General features: G+C 43.8%; 6 protein-coding genes across 6 annotated transcripts; 3 read left to right on the top strand and 3 right to left on the bottom strand.

Moving 5' to 3' along the window:
* Positions 1 to 760: 760 nt before the first annotated feature.
* Positions 761 to 4,264, top strand: Bfra_000843 (putative alpha-mannosidase protein; the record flags this gene model as incomplete). Its single annotated transcript, XM_037331287.1, has 6 exons — positions 761 to 912; positions 969 to 1,330; positions 1,389 to 2,562; positions 2,613 to 2,823; positions 2,875 to 3,605; positions 3,655 to 4,264. The coding sequence occupies 6 exons, from the start codon at positions 761 to 763 to the stop codon at positions 4,262 to 4,264; spliced, it is 3,240 nt and encodes a 1,079-aa protein (XP_037197620.1).
* An 808-nt stretch (positions 4,265 to 5,072) lies between these two features.
* On the bottom strand, positions 5,073 to 6,733 carry Bfra_000842 (putative mfs multidrug transporter protein; the record flags this gene model as incomplete). The annotated part of the gene is made up of 3 exons (XM_037331286.1): positions 5,073 to 6,118; positions 6,173 to 6,450; positions 6,507 to 6,733. 3 exons carry the CDS (start codon positions 6,731 to 6,733, stop codon positions 5,073 to 5,075), a joined length of 1,551 nt encoding a protein of 516 aa, XP_037197619.1.
* A 1,394-nt stretch (positions 6,734 to 8,127) lies between these two features.
* On the bottom strand, positions 8,128 to 10,099 carry Bfra_000841 (putative ubiquitin fusion degradation protein; the record flags this gene model as incomplete). The annotated part of the gene is made up of 5 exons (XM_037331285.1): positions 9,802 to 10,099; positions 8,771 to 9,746; positions 8,499 to 8,537; positions 8,330 to 8,447; positions 8,128 to 8,135 (listed from the first exon to the last, which is right to left on the bottom strand). Exons 1-5 carry the CDS (start codon positions 10,089 to 10,091, stop codon positions 8,128 to 8,130), a joined length of 1,431 nt encoding a protein of 476 aa, XP_037197618.1. The 5' UTR covers positions 10,092 to 10,099.
* A 697-nt stretch (positions 10,100 to 10,796) lies between these two features.
* Positions 10,797 to 13,175, top strand: Bfra_000840 (putative ubiquitin fusion degradation protein; the record flags this gene model as incomplete). Its single annotated transcript, XM_037331284.1, has 1 exon — positions 10,797 to 13,175. One exon carries the CDS (start codon positions 10,797 to 10,799, stop codon positions 13,173 to 13,175), a length of 2,379 nt encoding a protein of 792 aa, XP_037197617.1.
* Positions 13,176 to 13,762: 587 nt separating this feature from the next.
* Positions 13,763 to 16,522, bottom strand: Bfra_000839 (putative dna mismatch repair protein; the record flags this gene model as incomplete). Its single annotated transcript, XM_037331283.1, has 1 exon — positions 13,763 to 16,522. One exon carries the CDS (start codon positions 16,520 to 16,522, stop codon positions 13,763 to 13,765), a length of 2,760 nt encoding a protein of 919 aa, XP_037197616.1.
* A 573-nt stretch (positions 16,523 to 17,095) lies between these two features.
* Positions 17,096 to 20,620, top strand: Bfra_000838 (putative valyl-trna synthetase protein; the record flags this gene model as incomplete). Its single annotated transcript, XM_037331282.1, has 5 exons — positions 17,096 to 17,126; positions 17,188 to 17,358; positions 17,414 to 17,599; positions 17,652 to 20,159; positions 20,208 to 20,620. The coding sequence occupies 5 exons, from the start codon at positions 17,096 to 17,098 to the stop codon at positions 20,618 to 20,620; spliced, it is 3,309 nt and encodes a 1,102-aa protein (XP_037197615.1).
* Positions 20,621 to 21,007: the final 387 nt, after the last annotated feature.

The raw sequence follows: 21,007 nt of genomic DNA, 5'->3' as shown, positions 1-21,007 counted from the left end.
TCATGTAATAATAAATACTCTCATTCCAGTCAAAGTGTGTTTTGTTGGACGAGAATTGTGATTCTGTTGCGTGAATACTACTGGCCAATGATTGATGAGGATTGTGATACACATAGTCGGTCACCGTCTAGTAGTTGCCGACTGGATATAGACTGAAACCATTAATTGTTCTGGACGATATCAATCATTTCCTTTTCCGTGTTGATTATGAGAGATCTCTATTCGACGAATAAATCTACCGCCGACGAATCATTATCTTCTCATAACGTAAACAATGTACCTGCAGCTTCAACCCCGCATCTTTGTATGACCCTTACAAAGGCTTGGAATGCAATATAACTTCGTATTTGATGTGCTCATGACTTTAACATCTTGGTTGATAGCCTTCAGCTTGTGTTCCTCTTTGATATATCGACAACCTACTTTGAATCAAGTTTGTGTCAGTTGTGGAAGTCCGTGAATGATGTCGAGGTGAGTTGTTGATCTACCATATTACCCCTTTCACGTGCCACGTGCCACTGGATTTACTCGTAATGTTTCGCGGCTTCCAACCTCCACATTTTCCCCCGCGCTTTCCTGAAGCTTACCCCTGTTGAAACTCCACTTCTACGTAACAAGCGGCGTAGTAGAAGAGATACCACTTCCCGCGGCTTGAGCTTCTACCATCAACTATCTACTCTTTACAACTGACAATTGTTTTTCTTTCCTCAGTTCATCATCGCATCTCGAATCCGTCAATAATATCATCCAATTGCCAATTATGGGTGGTGAAACTATACTAAAGCCAGAGCTCAAGAGCTCCTATCCTGTCAGGTCCGAAGGACCTAAGGGTAAGTTGATATCTAATCTCTACAAAGATCGAATTGGTCAATTCTATGCCGGCGGACAATATGAAGGACACAACTTACGAGCGTATGTCTTTTCAATTCTCTGATTTATTGCATCTGCTAATTGATTCTTGTTGATAGAATGTTGAACGAAGGGGTCGCATCTGGAGAACCGCACATCAAACTTTCGGTCTGGGACGCTCCGGACCTTTCTCGACCCACCTTCAAAGATGCCACGAGCCACGAATTTAGATCAACACACATTGGAGAAGCTTTCGGTCCTTCATGGTCAACCCATTGGTTCAAAGTAGGAATAACGGTCCCGTCGGAGTTCCAGAAAAAGGATCTATTGGAGTTGCATTGGGATGCCAACAATGAAGGAATGGTATGGACCGAGGACGGCAACCCTCTTCAGGGATTGACCGGAGGTGGTGAGAGAGTTGAATGGGTCTTGCCGGATAATTTCCGCGATGGAAAGGAACACACAATCTATATTGAGATGGGTGAGATAAAAATAAGACATAAGGATCATACATTTCTAAATGCTAATATTAAATCTAGCCTGCAACGGGATGTTCGGTAATGCCCCAGGTGGCGACTCCATTCAACCCCCGAATCCGAATAAATATTTCCAACTATCAAAGGCCGAGATTGTGGCTGTAAACGTTGAAGCCCGAGCTTTATGGATTGATATCTGGGAAATTAATGATGCTGCTAAAGAATTCCCATCGGACTCATGGGAACAACATAAAGCATTGAGGGTTGCAAATGATATAATTGATGCTTTCGAGTTGGGAAACCAAGATTCAATCATCAAAGGCCGAAAAATTGCACAAGAATATCTGGGTGAGAATATCAACTCATCTGCGGTTTATGAGACTGGCACAAAACCTATTGTTTATGGTATCGGCCATTGCCATATCGACACCTGTTGGCTTTGGCCATGGGCTGAGACCAAAAGAAAAGTTGCTAGGTCTTGGTCGAATCAATGTGATCTTATGGACCGTTACCCCGAGCATCGTTTTGCTGTCTCCCAGGCTCAACAGTATAAATGGTTGAAACAGTACTATCCATACGTGTTTGATCGGGTGAAGGAAAAGGTCAAACAAGGAAAATTCCAACCTGTCGGAGGCAGTTGGGTTGAGCATGACACTAATCTGCCTAGTGGTGAGTCCCTCGTGCGTCAATTTTTGTATGGTCAAAGGTTTTTTGAAAGCAACTTCGGAGAGAGATCCAAGACATTTTGGCTACCAGATACTTTTGGTTACTCGAGTCAACTTCCTCAGCTGTGTCGCCTGGCAGGGATGAAACGCTTCTTCACTCAAAAGCTCAGCTGGAATAACATCAACAATTTCCCACATACCACATTCAATTGGGTATCTCTAGATGGTAGCCAGGTCATTTGTCACATGGCACCTTCCGAGACATATACTGCAAATGCTGATTTCGGTGATGTAAGAAGATCAGTAACACAGCACAAATCTATGGATCAAGATGAGACGTCACTTCTTGTCTTTGGAAAGGGTGATGGTGGTGGAGGACCAACGTGGCAGATGATTGAGAAGCTCAGACGTCTTCGTGGAATGAGCGATACTACTGGACTTATACCTAGAGTTCATATGGGTAACTCCGTTGACGATTTCTTTGATCGCTTGGAGGGAAGGGTCTCTGAGGGTCTAGACTTGGTGACCTGGTACGGTGAATTATATTTTGAGCTTCACCGTGGAACCTACACGTAAGTCTCATTCTATTAGCATTCACAACTATTATGCTGACTCTTCCCAGAACGCAAGCGAACAACAAGCGTAATAACAGAAATTCTGAAATTATGCTACACAATATTGAACTTCTCTCAACAATCGCCAGTCTCAAAACCAAGGACTTTAAGTATCCAAAAGAGGATATTGACGATATGTGGGAGGCTGTATTATTGTGTCAGTTCCATGACTGCCTACCAGGATCATCTATTGAGATGTGTTACGACGACAGTGATGAGGTATGTGATTTGCACTTAGCTTTAGCTTTATACAATACTGACACGTGATAGCTATATGCCAAGGTATTTAAGACTGGTGAGAAGATTCTCAAAGAGCTTTACAAGACTCTAGGTGTAGGCCAAGCCGAAGACTCGTCCAAGGATGGCGATCTTGTGGCCCTGAACACGATGCCATGGCACAGAAGAGAGATCGTGCCACTTAGCGATAACACAGCCGGAGTTGCTTGTGGACAAGGCAGTCTCTTGAATATTAAGACTTTCAAGATTGCAGAGACACCCGAAGTGACTGTCAAAGAAGTCAGAGAGGGTGTTTTTGTGCTACAAAATGAACAGCTCAAAGTCCAAGTCGAAGGCGGCGCAATTACTTCTCTGTATGATCTACAAGCTGAGAGAGAAATAGTAGCCAAAGGAGGTAAAGCCAACCAGCTTGTCATATTTGATGATAAACCACTTTATTGGCAAGCTTGGGATGTGGAAGTTTTCCACTTGGATTCCCGCAAGGAGTTGCCTGCAGGAAATACTAAGATTGTGCAGAGTGATGCCCACAGAGTCAGTGTAATGACTGAGACTAAGATCAGCAAAGACAGCTGGATAAAGACTCATATCAGTTTGTCAGCCGCATTCAAGGGTCAACAATCTTATGTTGAAATGGAAAGCGAAGTTGAATGGAGGGAAAGTATGAAGTTCCTCAAGGTTGAATTCCCAGTTGATATTCGAAACACGGAGGCATCCTATGAGACACAATTCGGTATCGTTAAACGACCTACTCACTACAACACTACGTAAGTTTGACATTATTTGTAACCGGAGTATATAACTGACTTCACATAGCTGGGACATGGCCAAGTTCGAAGTATGCTGTCACAAATTCGCCGATCTTTCTGAGAATCAATACGGTGTTTCCATTCTGAATGATAGCAAATATGGCTTTGCTACTTGTGGCAATGTGATGCGCTTGTCACTTCTTCGAGCCCCCAAAGCGCCAGATGCACATGCAGATATGGGTCGTCACCACATTCGTTGGGCTATTCTGCCTCATCAAGGAGGTCTTGGCTCGACTACCGTTCGCACGGCATTCAACTTCAACAATCCATTGAAGCTTTGCAAGGCTTCGAAGGGTGTTCAAACCAACGCATTTGATAGTCCAATCAAACTTACGGGGGACCCGTCATTGATCCTAGATACTGTTAAGCGTGGTGAAGATGACGAGGATGTCAGCCGTGGTGAATTAGCAAAGAGAAAGGGCCAAAGTGTCATTTTGAGAATCTACGATAGTTTAGGTGGAACTAGTAAGGGAACAATTGAGACGACACTGGATGTGAAGAGGGTTTGGAAGACCAATGTTTTGGAGGATGATGAAGAAGAGCTTAAGATCAAGGAAGGAAAGGTCTCGATCACATTGAAGCCCTTCGAGGTAGGCACATTCAGATTGCAGTTGTAGGTTCGGGTTATGAAGTTGTGAGAGATGGCTTGGAATGAGTAGACAAGGGAATGATGATGGGATGGTACAAATTAGCAACAATGCATTATGATAGGTTCTTTCCTTGGTATATTAATATCACGACAAATTTCATATAAGCTTTCATTTTGCAAAAGAAACGAGAGTATTTAGCTTGTTCACTTTATCCACCTACATACCTATTTACAGTTGTTGCCCCACATGTGAATGTATATGTTATTCTGCATGGAACAAAAATAAAGTTACGAAAAAAAATACAAAGGCGAAACAGAGATGATAAAATAAAAGTACTTGCTTGCGGCAATTTTGATATCACAGAAATGAGGATACCAATGGTACGTTACGGATACTGAAGCGAAGTTTCCAGATTTCAGCGATGTGAAGTCCATATAAGCGACTGAAGAGAGTTCATAATGTGAATTAGATTGTATTCGCGAACCTCTTCTATATATGGTCACTTCTATAATCTAGACAGTTTTGTGCGTGCAGTTTGAAGCATTATAATGATGAGACAAGTTGTTATCTGTAACGAACGATAGAATGGGCACTGGGAGGTATAGTCAGTCTAATGCAAGAAATCTTTTAGAATGTGTTTTCATATCTCACTTCATCTCATTTCATTTCCCTCTCATCATCACAAGTTAACAATATCGCTATCATGCTCCATATAAATAATATAAACGCCTTTAAAAAATAAACAGGCATGTGATTTCCCAAAGATTTCGCGTTCTTTTTGCGCTCATCCCATCTAATGTTCCAATGCCCATTATTCATTCGTTCATTCATTAATTCACATCTTAACATCCTCATCCTCCCCCAAATCATCCATATGTTCCCGAGCCCACGGACTCCTCTTCCTGAGGTTTCTCCCCCATCTCCCCAACACATACGGAATGGGCATTAATAGAATCGCCGCAAACCCCAATACACTGCCCGCCCAATGCACACCTAATCCATCAAACATCTGCGTCCCAAATAACGGAAAGGTCCCGCCGATAATATTCCGCGCAAAACACACTCCGGCCAACGCACTCGCCGCATATACTTTATACGTATCTTCGATATACATAAAGGTCATTTGAATGATGGTGTAGAAAGACCAGCCATAGAATACAGATGCGATGATCGGCACAATCCAGTGTACGGAACCGGGTTGTGCAGACCAGGCAAACCAAAAGAGAGAGATGGGAAAGACGACGGAGCCCACCATGCTGAGTTGCACGCGCGCTTCGGGAATATTCCGGATGCTTCCATCTGGGGATGTGATTTTGCGGAGATAGTAGCGTTCTTGCCAGATGTGGGTGACGGGACCGAGGAGCGCCCCGACGCACACGCCTAGGTTTGCGAGACCGGTTTGGATGGTGTTGAAACCGTAGCCATCGGAGAATACGACGGTGAAGGCTCCGTTGAAGAGAAATGCAATGCCGAAGAGATATCCGTTGTAAGCCGCGGTGAATAGGATGACGGGTTCGGTAAACAGGAGACGAAATGGACGAGTGAGAGCTGTAGCGAATACTTGGGTGGCCGGTTGTGTACGCATGTCCAGTGGAACGTCAAGATTTTGATTTCCGGTTTCTTTGCGAAGACGAGCTGCGCGACGACGGAGGAGCACGGAGTGTCGAGTTTCTTTGAGTGAGACGCATAGGAGGAGGAAAAATCCACCAGTGGCTCCGCACATACCCCAGAGAACACCGTGGAGGCCGTGTAATTGGGCGATGAAAGAGAAGACGAAGACTCCACTTGCAGAGCCGCCGGCTGAGGTTACAGTGTAGACTGCTAAGGGCATACCAGTATGTTCGTGATGGAACATGTCGGCGATCGTTCCTCCAATATTTGCTGAGAGTTGTTAGTTTGTAAACAGTGCTCGAGGATTTGTAACATAGTACTTACTGATTGATGCAGAAGCAAAGAATCCCGTAATAAACCTCAAGATAATAAATCCGGGGACATCATCCACCAAGGCAGTACCGATTAAGAGCAATGTAGTAATGAAGAAATTGGCCAGATAGACAGGAGTTCTTCCATAGTACTCGCTCAGAGGTGCTAAAAGCATAGGTCCAAATCCCAAACCGAGTACATAGCAAACCAAAGGAAGTGTAGCAACTTCAGCTGAAGTACCGAACCTTTCCTCGAAATCAGGGATTGCAGGTGAGTAGCCTGAAGCTATCCTGAAGAGCAAACATTAGCATTATGTACAACCGCAATAGCCATTAGGTAATTTTACCATAGACAACTGAAATTTGCAATCGTCAAAGACAGAACAATAGACCATTTTCTCAGCGAAGTCCAATTGAGAGGATTTTCTGGATCGTTTGGAACGAATTCAACTAAATCCGCATCCTGCTCTATGTTTTCTCGACGATCTTCTTGACGAATTTTGTCCTCTACCTTTTCGACATCAGTATCACTCGTAGTGAAGGGAGGAAGATCGCGAATCTCTGATTGTCTCATATTTCTCGTTTGCTCAATGAGAAAACGTGTGAAGTTGGGATCAAATTATACCAAGCTTTTGCTAGGGTATCGATGGGCATTGGCATTTTATAGGGAAAGACATGATTGATCTATAGAAATCCACCTAATGCAGGGGAATCAAATCAAGAAACGGGATATTCCCCAATTACCCCACAAGGAACGGATATCCCGTGCCGGTAGATAAGGGAAAAGCTTGCCACTTACGACATTGATTGATCTGCCGTTCTATGATGAATTCCAAAAATGAGTTTACATACTGATTGATTCTTAAACCCATAGGGAGATCGGGACCGAGATCCTAACAACAAATGTCTAGTTTCATGTTACCTACTTTTCTTTAACTTTCATCTAATCATCGTGTGCAAATCGTTGATGCGGCTGCATTTAGTGGTTGAGTATCGATGGACGGCTCGATACTTCCGTAATCATTCTTAAGATTGAATAATCTCATGACAGATTATCTGTCGGAGAAGAAAAGTTGTTACGTACGTTGTTGTTGTAAGAATCTCCATCTTGAAAGTATGCGGGGCCTAGACGTCCTATGGCCTGTCTAAGGGTTGTTTGATTGTATTGAACACTTCCTCGGCGGAGAGAGTTGATTAGATCTTTGATGGCTAGCAAGTCACGGATGTCCAATGCTAGCCATCCGGCCACTAGTATTAAACCGTGCCAGATTGAGACCTGAGGAGTGCCGGAGTATTGTAGAATATGGAATCCATTAGACTACTTCGTCACTAATTTCTAGTGAAAATTAGACTTTTGAGCATAGATGCATTGGCATTTCTATAGCTATTCCCCTCATAAGACCCCAATATTGAAAGATCTCGCCTTCTCTACTGGTAAACAAATAGAATAAAAAGCGGTTATCTCAACATTTAGTTCCAACCGAGCTTCTAATTGATTCGTAATACACAAAGCAGTTGCTAGCGGAGAGCTCGGTGAGTTCGGATTTGAGTCATTTGACAAATGATTGAACAGAGCATATATGATATGTACATGCGTCTCGCCTAGGACCCCACAGAGAGAAAATCTTGAAATATGTACGGGGTATACAAATATGGAGCGGAACCAGTCAATGCGCTTCAAGTACTTGGAATGAGGAGATGGACAATGGACATGTATTCGACTAAGAGTGAAGTAGTGGTTCCGCTCCGAATATCAACCGCTTTCGGTCCGAAAGACTAAATTCTGCAATGATGACCACCCGCAAAAATCGATCAATTCTCGTGGGGTTGGTTTGGGGAAAAAACGATCAAGCTCCAAAGATTCCCACATTATTCCCACACCGACAGATTGACCTCAAGGAATAATAGAGATTATTACAGACGTCGTGGAGAGTAGGGTTGAGCCATTCGATGATCGGTGATTAATGATCATGCATCTGCAGAGGGGAGATCATATCCGTTTTTGTATTGAATTGTGTGACAAGCGAGAATGAATCAATATAATTCCCTCGTTCGCCTACCACTTCGTGAGCACCCTAATTATCATTATTAGCATCGGTATTTGTTTTGAGATCAGTTGGACTTCTCTCTCATACAATCGCACTAGTTACGTGTCAGTATTAACATCTACAACCATCAATTGCATGGCGACCTGCTGTAGTTAAAGTTGATCCCTCATTATGGACCGTGCAGTATCCCCCATTACAGATCTTGCATCTCAACTGAGTCTTCTGTATACATTCGTGACACTACGACGCCATTAGCGAAGAATCTCATAACCAGTTCTCGTGTTGTCTTACATTGGGTCCGCAAAATAAGCAGCTTTTTGAGACGCCAAACTATGAGTTTTCGTTAGTTGATCTCCGTGAAGGTTGACAACGTCAGATTCTAGATATACAATTGTTGAGAGATTGAAAGTAATTGAGATGCCCTAAGAATGAAGCACCAAATGAATAACTTGGAGCTTCTGTTCTGCCACGGTGAAATTGCTTCAATTCCACATCTTCCTGCTTCTATCACGAGATATCATTGCAGATAGTAGACAATCTCTAACACAAAAATCCATATGTACCTTACTAGATTCCGCTTCAGGCACCATGGAAGGCAATAATGGAGAGCTACTGGTACTGCTGATTGCTTGAGTTCCTTCAAAACAATCCTCACACCACCACTTGCGACAAGCTTCGCAGTACCGGGTTCGTAGACAATCCACACAACGAACCATCAGCTTTTCTTGAGATGAGGATCCTTCGAATGGTGCTTTTGCTGCCTTGGCAGTAGACGCATGAAGAGGAACAGGTGACAAGAGTGGAAATAAGACCATGGGCGACTGTCCAAAAATTGAGGCATTTTTAGCAGTCCCACAGCCGCTGCAATCACCTAGAAGATGAGTCGCTACACGCGCACCGTCAATGCGATTTTGGGTATGGTTATACCATGGACCAGGACTGTCCGATGGTAAGCTTGCAGAGTGACGAGGTCCCTTGCAAAGAACAGCATCAAAACTGATGATCCCTTCACAATAGGTCATAGTATCTGCCCAGTCATTGTGTATGGGTTTTGGGAACCTGTTCCCAAATTCTGGGTGCCCAACTTCACCTCCTCCCCGCAATACACCCTCTCCTAAAGCATCTTCGGATCTTCGATTCCAGTGCATTCCAAGATTGGTTCCTGGAGACCTCACTCCGTAATTGGGAATTGTGTCTATAGGCGCGATACCGGCAGGATACCTATTCACATGCCTTCGACGTTTCACAACTTGTGGAGCATCCTTGCAACCAAAGATATATAGCCCTTGAAGCCGAGGAGTATTGTTGGGTCTCGAAGGGCGACACGAATATTTGAGCGCACCTCTCAGTTTTCCTTCGTTAAGATTTTGTACTTCGCGGATTGATAAGATGCGAACATTGTACGAATCGTTCAGGATGATTTCGCTTACCAAGTCGGAAGGGACTGAAAGGCCGTCCAATATCAAAGTCTCCACATCAAGTAGTAGATTTCGACGGCGGAGGTGATTGAAGATGCCTCTCAGTGGGCCACCATAAAAGCTATGAACATGTCAATACGCAGCAGTAGTCCGGAGTTAGGAGTGACAAAACGAACTCATCTTCTGTTACATTCTCATCTAGTTGTACATTTCTCCAGTTCTGTCCTCCATTGTCAATTGGTCCAACTCCGGACTTTGCAGATTCGACGTCTGAGAGCTTCAAATAACGGAAAACATGAGGGGTCTCGTGAATGAGCTCTTTGAAAGATTTTGAGGTAGCTCCGAGAGCCAGAAGGGAAGAAATTGGGAGATAAGGAGTAGTTTGATAAAGAACCAAAGTATTTGATAATAATTGCAAGAGAGAAGATGGTAAGCTATCTGTAGTATCTTGAGATTCGAACTCCATTGAAGTACCTATTGAGTCTAGGAGGAGAGGAATCCCTTGATATGAGGAGTTCAAGATGTGCTAATATCTCCGAAACAAACTGGACAAACTGATAAAGCGATCAAAGAAACTAAATGTAAATACTATTGAATGAAGTAATTCAAGATCGATCTCTCAAGCCTTGGAAGTCAATCTTTCTGTTGAAGTTAGTCAGGTGCTAATGCTAGCGCCACTTAGGCTAGCTTACCACTGCCACAGATGGCCCGAATACCAAAATGGAGATATAACATTCTTCAATCTCCCAATTCAGATTCAACAACTAAATATTCTTTCAGAAATGTCTACTGTCCAATCTACTATTCAGACCTTGACAATCAAAACCATCTTTCCAGCCTTTGTGCTTTGGAGTGACAGGGTTTCTGCAGATCAGGTCTCAAGTACCCGCACTAGCCACAGTCATAATCACGTACTCTTATCGATAAGAAATGAACAGGGATTGTCTTCGGCATAGAAGGATCCAGCATTATCTGACATATCAATCAACAAGTTTCTACAATACAGTACAGTACAGTACCACGTCAAGTGCATAAATTCAGAGCTCTTCTAAAATACAAAATTAAAGAGTTGGAAGATTTCTTTGATACCTCCCATTGAGAATAAAGTATTTCGAGTTACATTAGAGGAAACTCAATATAACAGGTTCCTGTCCTGTTCTTCATGGACATGATGGCAGCAACTCCAGACATCTCTTTAACGTGGTCATCAGTCTATAAAGTCGCCCCAAAAGACAACGTCTCTCTGCCCGGGGACAAGATACTATTACCCCAATCTGCTCTGGAACAACTATTATCGGCATCCACAGTCACAGTCAATTCTAATAGTCGCTCAAACAATGTCGCATTCGATCCATTCAATCCATATTCATTGGCAGCGGCTCGCATAGAACAGTCACAATGGAGAGATACCCAACAACAACTTCCCCATCCTCTCACGTTTAGGCTCGTCAACTCGAAGAATGGCAATGTCGTATATGCAGGAATTCGAGAGTTCTCGGCAGATGAAGGAGAAGTTGTCCTAAGTCCATTTTTGCTAGAGTCATTGGGAATCACTGCGCCCATACCAAAACCAACACCACCAAGTTCAAGGGCTGAAAATAGGAGAGGATCGTCCGATACGCCTATAGATCTTACAGATAACCCTGCAATCGACCTCACGGGTGACGGGACGATAGACCTTACAGGCGAAACCGAGGAACCGGCGCAGATCACAGTGCATGCGAAACAATTACCCAAAGGTACATACGTGAGGTTAAGGCCATTGGAGGCTGGTTATAATCCCGAAGACTGGAAATCATTGCTCGAAAAACACATGCGAGAAAATTTTACAACTTTAACAAAAGGTGAAATATTGATGGTTCGGGGTTCAAAGTCGGAGGAGTTCCGATTTCTGATTGATAAGTTTGCGCCAGAAGGAGATGCTGTTTGCGTCGTTGATACGGATCTAGAGGTCGATATTGAGGCTTTGAATGAAGAACAGGCTCGAGAAACCTTAAAGCAAATCATGACAAAGGCACAAAAAGCTCCAGGAACGGCCCAAGGAAGTTCAATTGGCGGAGAATTAGATCTATGGAAAGCTTTACAAGGACAGGTCGCAGAAGGCGATTATGTCGACTATACTTTACCTTCATGGGATCGATCAAATGGCCTTGACATTGAGCTTTCGCTCGAGGACGATAGTGATGGTGATGTGGAGATATTCATTAGTCCTCAATCAGCTCATCAAAGAGCGAAACCACGAGAAGATGAACATGTTCTCGGAGATTTCTCAAGTGACAAAATCAAGAGAATAACCATACAACAATCAAATGTGGAATTAGACGGAGCTGATGCCATGTTGATTTCTATATACTGTCGAGGAACCGGAGCAGGTTGTGAGCTATCGCATGGACCACGGAAGTATTCCATTAAAGTAAAATCGCTTGAAAAAGGGGCAAGCAACGGGGCTCCAAGCAACCCAATCTCGCTCGAAGAAGATACCGAATTGCATGGATCTGATGAGGAGCAATGCAAAAATTGTCATCAATGGGTGCCAAAGCGGACAATGATGCTTCATGAGAACTTTTGTCTCCGCAATAATATCTCATGCCCTCATTGCGATAGCGTCTTTCAGAAGAAATCTCCAGAATGGCTGAATCACTGGCATTGTCCTCATGACTCGGCCCATGGAAATTCGTCAGAAAGCAAAAGCAAACACGACTCTATATTTCACGAAGCTCGGCAATGTCCCAATTGCCCTTACGAAGCAACAAACTTAAGGGATCTTGCTACTCACCGTACGTCTGTATGTCCTGGCAAGATTATTCTGTGTCAATTTTGCCATCTTGAAGTTCCTCAAGAGGGCGACCCCTTTGATCCGTCTCCCGAAAGTCTTATATCCGGACTTACAGCACACGAGCTTGCAGATGGAGCTCGAACTACGGAATGTCACCTCTGCAGCAAAATCGTTCGACTTCGAGATATGGCCACCCATCTTAAACATCACGAGCTCGAAAAGAATAGCCGATTCAAGCCAGCAATCTGTAGAAATGCCATCTGCGGTAGAACTCTAGAAGGCGTCGGCAAGAATGGGGAAGTGGGCGCTGGATCGAGAATGGGCCAAGGACCTGGTAATGATTTGGGCCTTTGCAGTATCTGCTTCGGTCCATTATACGCTAGTATGCACGACCCATTAGGAAAGGCAATGAAACGCCGCGTGGAACGAAGGTATCTGAGCCAGATGATCACCGGATGCGGCAAAAAATGGTGTACAAATATCTATTGCAAGACTGCAAGAGTGAAAGAAGCCAAGGGACCTCAAGCAACACTAGCGATGAAAGATGCCCTTCCACTTGTTCAACCATTAGTAGCCCAAATAGAGGATAAGACCGAACCGATGTATTTCTGTGTCGACGAAGGAAACCAAAAGAGGAGAAATCTGGCTGAGATGTTGGCCATGGAGCCTGGAGGTTGGGAGTTGGAGTGGTGTATTGCGGCTTGTGAGGCAGAGGGTGCAAATCTTGATAAGGCTAGGACATGGTTGGCTAATTGGGCTCCTAAGAAAGCTTGATAGGGTTTGGATCTGGAAGGTATTTGGTATAGGTATAGGTGCAAGGAGTGGAGCATAGTATGGTACTGATTGCATAAGTAAGGGAGTTCTGGTGGTTGATGATGATACGATATGATACCAATTTATAGACCAGATTTTATTGTGTGCATATAGATATACATGGCCGGCGTAGCATTAGCTAGAGATAGACAGAATCTATTAAGAATCTACTGCTAATACATGAATATACGTTTCTTTTAATCTCATAACATTAAATAGGTGCCAAATTGCCCAATTGGACACTCTGAAAGTTCATTGAACACAAAAAACTCCAAGTCTCTGAGCATCGAGAAGATTTTATGATGATTATTCTTTTGTACAATGGAAGTTCGGCATCCAGGTGTTGGTCTCATGTATTGTAAAGCAGTAGAGATCTTTTCTATATAATACAAGTAAATGGCTTACCAAATACATAGCAATAAAATGCTCTCAGTGATCTAAGTATATCTAGGTAGTGCGCACAAACGCCCCGAAAGCAAGAGGGTATCTCGAATCCAGCAAAACGCCATATATATCTTTCTTCGCAATCCATATTCCTACAGCACATATTAAGCACCACTAAGCGTCTCCAGCCCACCAAATACAAATTCCACATCGCACTTTTCCCCTCTATCCGACTTCATCCACGCTTCGACCACTTGACACAATTTTTTTCCCACAGCATCTCTATCCGTGGTAGTCATCTCAAGGCCAGTGGCTTGAATCCCACGGCGAACATACATATCCTGTTTTGATGTCTCCATGACAAGTTTTGAGATTCCATCCACACCACTTTCAACCGTCTGAATGAGTCGATGAATTTGTAAGTCTGCAGGTATCGATTCTAGGGGAAGGCGTAAAGTTTGAGCTCGCTTCAACTTCCGAGGGCCTCCCGTGATGCTCGAGAGAACGGAAAATGATTTCTGTCGCTTCATCAGGTAACCTCGAGGATCACTATTTGGAAGAGTGGTATAGACGCCTTCGCTGTTCGCAGAGGAAGAGTTCTCCCTCGGACTCTCTTGAGACATCTCAAGGCTGGCTAAAGCAGCATTGTAACGATTTTTGTGAGGAGATGGCCGAGAAGAAGCTTGGCTTGTAGCGGGTGGCTGTTGAAATGCTTCTCGTATAGCTTGGAGCTCCTCCCTGCGACGTCGAGTGGCACTCTCCTTTCTATGTTCAAAGTCCATAGCCCACTCCAGCTCTAGGTTTGGCTGTTGTGTTTGGACTTCCAGTACTGGACTTGTAGTCGCAGCAAGTTGATCACACGCTTCTCTTTGTATTCGAAAGGGCTGATAACGAGCTCCTAATTGTGTTTGAACATGACCAGATGATACACTGCTAGACTGCGGTGTTCGAGAAGGAGGTACAAACGGTTTGTTAGGTCCTCGGTCTCTTGTTTGCTTCTGCAGTTGCACGTTTGGAGATGTACTTGGTGGCGACATTAAAGGATTTCTAGCAAAATTTGTAGCGGTGGTGAACCCATTACTGTCGAGACGATCATGCCAAGGCTGAACTACTGATACATCACCTTCAGTTGTTGAATCTGATTGATCGGCCGGAGTCATAGGGTTACCGTGCATTTGGCTCTTAAAATTGGAGTGTGAATGTAGAACATCTGCTATGCTGGTACTGACTTCGCCAAAGTGGCTAGCTTGTACTGGTGGAACAACATTAGTAACTGCACGTGGCGACACGGATGGAACTGAACTATTCTCGATCGAATCAAGCAATATCACCGAACTCGAATTTGTGCTGGTTGGAGCAGTCATTTTAGCAATGACCCAAGGATTCAACTCCTTAGAAACAGGCAGCTGATTGCTGTTTAAGTCAAGTTGCTTCTGCGATTTATTGACAGAGATTCGAGGATTAAAATCATCTGTACATTCTGTGTAATCGTGAGACATATCACATCCCCATTTTCGCTTCCCTCCGAGGGTGGTTGCTTCATCAAAAGGTTCATAATTACCGGGCTCTGCGATATTTAACGTATCACCTGCAATATTGGGACAGACTTCGGAAGTGGTCTTTGAATTTGAATTTGTGGCAGAGGCTGGAGGTGTATTATTGGGCGTCAATGAGGCGTTGACAACACTTAAGGGTGGTGGAGAATCCTGTTGAGGAGTTCGGGCAAGAAGTATATCGAATCCAGTGGGCTGGGTTACAGTATTGTTTCTTGCTACTTCAGACATGACTATACCGCAATCTCCGTAACAACCCTTGAACATCTTCTCCGCCGCTTCCAACACAAGCGTCTCATTCTCGAAAATGATATCGTCCTTGGCGGGCTCAACATTGGGATCATAACTTGCTTTCGGACAAACAATATTGAGACGCAAAAACGGATTCTTAAGTCTCTCTGAAGGAGCACCTGAAGCCAGCCTACTTCGGAGATGTTTCTTGAAAATTATTGTAATTTTCTTCATGGTCCCTTTGTCGGAGGCTACCGGCCTAGAATCGACGGAGAAATATTGTCCGTATCCAATTTTACTCTGCTCTGCATCAGGTCGGGGTAGGAAAGCTTCAAGACGAAAATGAGAAGTTGTCATGTCGTTTGCAGGATTGATATCGGCTGGGATATCCGCGCCCTCGGATGTATCATTTTCATAGTCAGGAGATGCAGGGAATATCATTGAGGCTTCAAAACATTGGACAGCAGCTTCTCGGCCAATGACAAGAGATACTGAATCTTTGATAACAATGTTTGGACGAGGTGAGTATGACCATGCACCTTTGGTACCCTTTACAATCTTCAGGGTAAGCTTTACTGAAATTCGTGCTAGGGCATACCTCCGTATCAACTCTTGGATTTTACCGATCGTTTTCGGGGCTTCTTTCAGGGCTGTTTGTTTTCTGACAGGTAGCTTTGACATAAAATTCATCACACATACTGTTGTTCCAGTCGGATGTGAACTTCGAGATTGTGATTGAATCCCACCCAGTGCCTTCAATTTTACACACGTTGCAACTGGTTGTCCATCCATCTTAGTGGTTATCGAGACATCACCAAGTTGACAAGCCGATGCCAGTGCCTCTCCTCGAAACCCCAAACTTCTGCCGCCAATATTTCTGAGCTCCGTAAAGGTTGTCAATTTAGAAGTGTGACCGCGTCTTCCTAATGCATCGAGATCATCAGGCTGAATACCATGACCGTTATCACGAACTTCTACTTTATCAATGGTATTATGAGAAATAAGAATATCGATGCTCGTAGCTTTGGCATCGAGGGCATTGTCAATGAGCTCCTTGATGAGAGATGTAGGTGTGGTAAGAACCTGAGATGAACCCAGAAGATGAATTGTTGAGTCTGATAAAGGCTTGATTGCTGCCATCTTGCCTATTGAATCTTCTCCAAGGATCAGATCGATCTGAGATTCATAACATGAAAATGATTTGGGTCTGGAGCCGACAAATGAATGAACGGATGACCGTCTGATCAAGTACTACCTGATAAAAATATAAATTTTCTTAGCTTCTTTGTTTATCTGTCTCATACAGACATTAATACCATCATTGAAAGAATTTGATGGATACTAAACATAGTAAAATATGCAAAAAAAAAAACATCAATGAGAAAAAGAACGAACTGTGATAAAAATGGATGTCGCAGGTGAATGAAGATGCGAAATGCCACAGCTCCAACGTCCACACCAGCCTCGTGTGGCTTGTATGGTGGTGCATGCACAAGCCACACGAGGGGTTTGTCGCCCAAATTCGAGTCACAACTTATCGCATTTTATTTTGGAGATTGTAAGTGCCAAAACAAAACAACATTCGAAGTATCCCTAAGCTTCGTTTGATTCTCTGCAGTTCTATACAGAAACCGATTTCGACTTTTGCTCAGGGCACTCTGTGTGCGCAGGTCGCCCTACAGAAGTAACATCGACCTTCCTCCCATTGTCAAAATGGCTACCAACCCTGCGTCATACAATCCAAGTGAGGACTAAAAACATTGCCAATTACCTGAGTATTGAAGCTGACCATAACTGATTGACAGTCGGGGAAGAGACTGGTCCAGTAACAGGACAACCACCCAAAGTCTCAAACGAAACCAAAGCTGCACTTGCAGACGCTGCAGAATCCAGCGTAACTGGTTCGCATGTCCCAGGACAGAATGCAGCTCCTGTAGCTGGTGAGGGAGAAAAGAAAGTAAAGAGCGAGAAAGAGCGTATGGACTCCATCTAAATTTAAAAGGTCCCACAAACTAATTGTTCACCACGCAGTTGAGAAGGAACGCAAAAAGGCAGAAAAGCAAGCCAAGTTTGACCAAAAAAAGCAAGCTCAAAAAGCAAGCGCTGCTTCAGCTGTACCAAGCAAGAACAAGGAAAAGAAAGCCAAGGCTGAGAAGAAGGCTGCCGAGGAAGTCCTGCCAAAATATGTCGAGGATACCCCAGAAGGAGAAAAGAAGAGTATGTCAACTGACAGCATACATTCAATTATCAAGCTAATTACTTTGCGTAGTTATAAAATCTTTCGATGATCCTCAATACAAAGCATACAATCCAATCGCCGTCGAATCAGCTTGGTACTCATGGTGGGAGAAGGAAGGCTTCTTCAAGCCCGAGTTCACGGCAGACGGAGAAGTTAAGCCAGAGGGATCCTTTGTAATTGTTGAGCCTCCGCCAAACGTTACAGGAAATCTACATATGGGCCATGCTCTTCCCAACGCTTTGCAAGATTTACTCATCCGTTGGAACCGTATGCATGGTAAGACGACGCTCTGGCTTCCAGGATGTGATCATGCTGGTATTTCGACTCAGAGCGTTGTTGAGAATATGCTGTGGCGCCGTGAGCAGAAGACTCGTCATGATCTTGGAAGACCAAAGTTTGTTGAGACTGTCTGGGATTGGAAGGATGAATATCACAAGAAAATCAATGCTGTGCTCCGCAGGATGGGTGGATCCTTTGATTGGACCCGTGAAGCTTTCACAATGAACGAGAACTTCTCATCTGCTGTCACAGAAACCTTTGTTTCACTACATGAAGAGGGTATCATTTACAGAGCCAACAGACTTGTGAACTGGTGCACAAAACTCAACACCTCTCTATCGAACCTCGAGGTAACCAATAAAGAGCTTGCGGGCCGTACCCTCATTGATGTACCAGGATACGATAAGAAGGTGGAATTTGGAGTCATCGTTCATTTCCAATATCAGATTGAAGGATCTGAGGAAAAGATTGAGGTTGCTACAACTCGTGTTGAAACTATGCTGGGTGATACTGGTATTGCAGTCCATCCTGATGATACCCGTTATACACACCTTGTTGGAAAGAATGCCATTCATCCTTTCATCGAAGGACGATTAATGCCAATTGTTGCCGACACATATGTTGAGAAGGACTTTGGTACCGGTGCTGTTAAGATCACTCCAGCTCACGATCCTAACGATTTTGCTCTCGGTCAACGCCACAATCTTGAGTTCATCAATATCTTGACAGATGATGGAAAAATGAACGATAATGCTGGTCCTTATGCTGGACAAAAACGCTTCGACGTTCGTTACACCATTCAGGAGGACCTCAAGAAGGCTGGTCTATATGTTGACAAGAAAGACAATCCTATGACTGTTCCACTCTGTGAAAAGTCAAAGGATGTCATCGAGCCAATGTTAAAGCCACAATGGTGGATGAAGATGAGAGAAATGGCAGATGAAGCCATCAAGGTTGTGAAGTCAGGTGAGATCAAGATCAAGCCTGAATCAGCCGAAAAGAGTTATCTCCGATGGATGGAGAACATCAATGATTGGTGCTTATCTAGACAATTATGGTGGGGACATCAAGCACCTATGTACTTTGCTCAAATCGAAGGTGATGAGAATGATGAGAGTAATGGTGATCGGTGGTTCGCCGGTAGAACAGAAGAAGAAGCAGAGGCCAAGGCAAAGAAGGCTCTTCCAGGTAAAACTTTTAAGCTCAAGAGAGATGAAGATGTCCTGGACACCTGGTTCTCGTCTGGTCTCTGGCCTTTTGCCACTATGGGGTGGCCAAAGAAAACAAGTGACTTCGAGAAACTATACCCAACGTCAGTACTCGAAACTGGCTGGGACATCTTGTTCTTCTGGGTTGCTCGAATGATCATGTTCGGTATCAAAATGACTGGTAAAGTACCATTTACAGAGGTATACTGTCATTCTTTGGTCCGCGACTCTGATGGTAGAAAGATGTCGAAGTCTTTGGGTAACGTCATTGACCCTCAAGATGTGATTCAAGGTATCGCACTTGAAGACTTACATGCCAAGCTTTTGGTTGGTAATCTTGCCCCAGCGGAAGTTGAAAAAGCAAAGAAGTATCAGAAAACCGCTTTCCCTGACGGTATTCCTGAATGTGGTACAGATGCTTTGCGTTTTGCATTGGTTTCCTACACAACCGGTGGTGGAGACATTGCATTCGACATTAAGGTCATTCATGGTTATCGAAAGTTCTGCAACAAGATCTACCAAGCGACAAAATACGTGGTTGGTAAATTGCCTGCAGATTTTGTTCCAAACAAGACTGCAAAACTCACTGGCAAGGAGTCCTTGTCTGAACGCTGGATCTTACATAAGATGACAATGGCTGCGAAAGAAATCAACCAAAACCTTGAAGATCGTGAGTTCATGCGTTCAACAACTGCGGTCTATCAATACTGGTATAACCAGCTGTGCGATGTGTACATTGAGAACTCAAAGGCGATCCTCCAGGACGGCACTGACGAGGAGAAGAGATCTGCTACTGATACTCTGTATACTGCTCTCGAAGGTGCTTTGACCATGATTCATCCTTACATGCCTTTCTTGACCGAAGAGCTCTGGCAACGTCTTCCTAGACGTCCAGAAGATAAGACACCATCTATTGTACTTGCAAAATACCCAGTCTATGAGGCAGAGTTAGACGACCCGGCTTCTGAAGCAGCTTACGAACTTGTAATGGCTGTATCCAGGGGTATCCGATCATTGATGTCCGAGTACTCGCTTAAAGATGAAGGAAAAGGTAAGTCATCAATAACAGCCTATCGTACATGAATGTAATACTAACCAGTTCCAGTGTTCGTCCAAGCCTATGATACTACCTCCCACTCCACCATCACATCTCAAGTCCAATCAATTAAGTCTTTGTCCGGTAAAGGCGTATCATCCTTGGAAGTACTCTCCTCCACCGATGCTCGCCCAGCTGGGTGTGTAGTATTTTCCGTGTCTTCCGCTGCTGCTGTTTTCTTGCACGTCAAGGGTCGTGTAGACATTGATGGTGAGATTGAAAAGGCAGCCAAGAAGCTAGAGAAGACTCGCACAGGTATCGAGAAACAGAGAAAACTTCTTGATGACCCCGCTTATCAAGAGAAAGTCAGCAAGGAGCTGCAAGAGATAGAGAGAAAGAAGCTGGGAGATCTTGAAACTGAACAGCGTGGCTTTGAGGAGACTATTAAGCAATTTGAGACTTTGAAGCTAGAGTAGAGTATATGCATATTTTTGTAGATTTTTAAATAGTAAAGCATACAAGAAATACCAGAGGTTTCACAATCCATCTCGATCTTAAAACTGTGACTTCACGTTTATCTTCTTCCGGTGTAACCGACATCATTACAGGATCTGGGGATAACATTTAAATTCTCATTCGGCAGGGTATCGAACATATAGATGACTCGGAAAGATTCATTCAAATCACTGTTTCCTTGTATTCTAGAGGTTTCGATTTAGCTAGGCATGGCTTTCTTTGCTATCAAATACATAAGGTTATAAGAATTTATCATCTGTTAAAGATACTCCTTGATAAACCGCATTGAAAGACAAATCTCATCTCTTCGGTCACACCGCCGACATCCAAGTGGTTGAAAGTCAGCG

The sequence above is a fragment of the Botrytis fragariae genome (genome assembly GCF_013461495.1).
Source record: "Botrytis fragariae strain BVB16 chromosome Unknown tig00000001, whole genome shotgun sequence".
In the NCBI taxonomy this organism is placed as follows: domain Eukaryota; kingdom Fungi; phylum Ascomycota; class Leotiomycetes; order Helotiales; family Sclerotiniaceae; genus Botrytis; species Botrytis fragariae.
The sequence above is the reverse complement of the archived record's forward strand: the minus strand, read 5'-3'. Positions and strand labels throughout refer to the sequence as shown.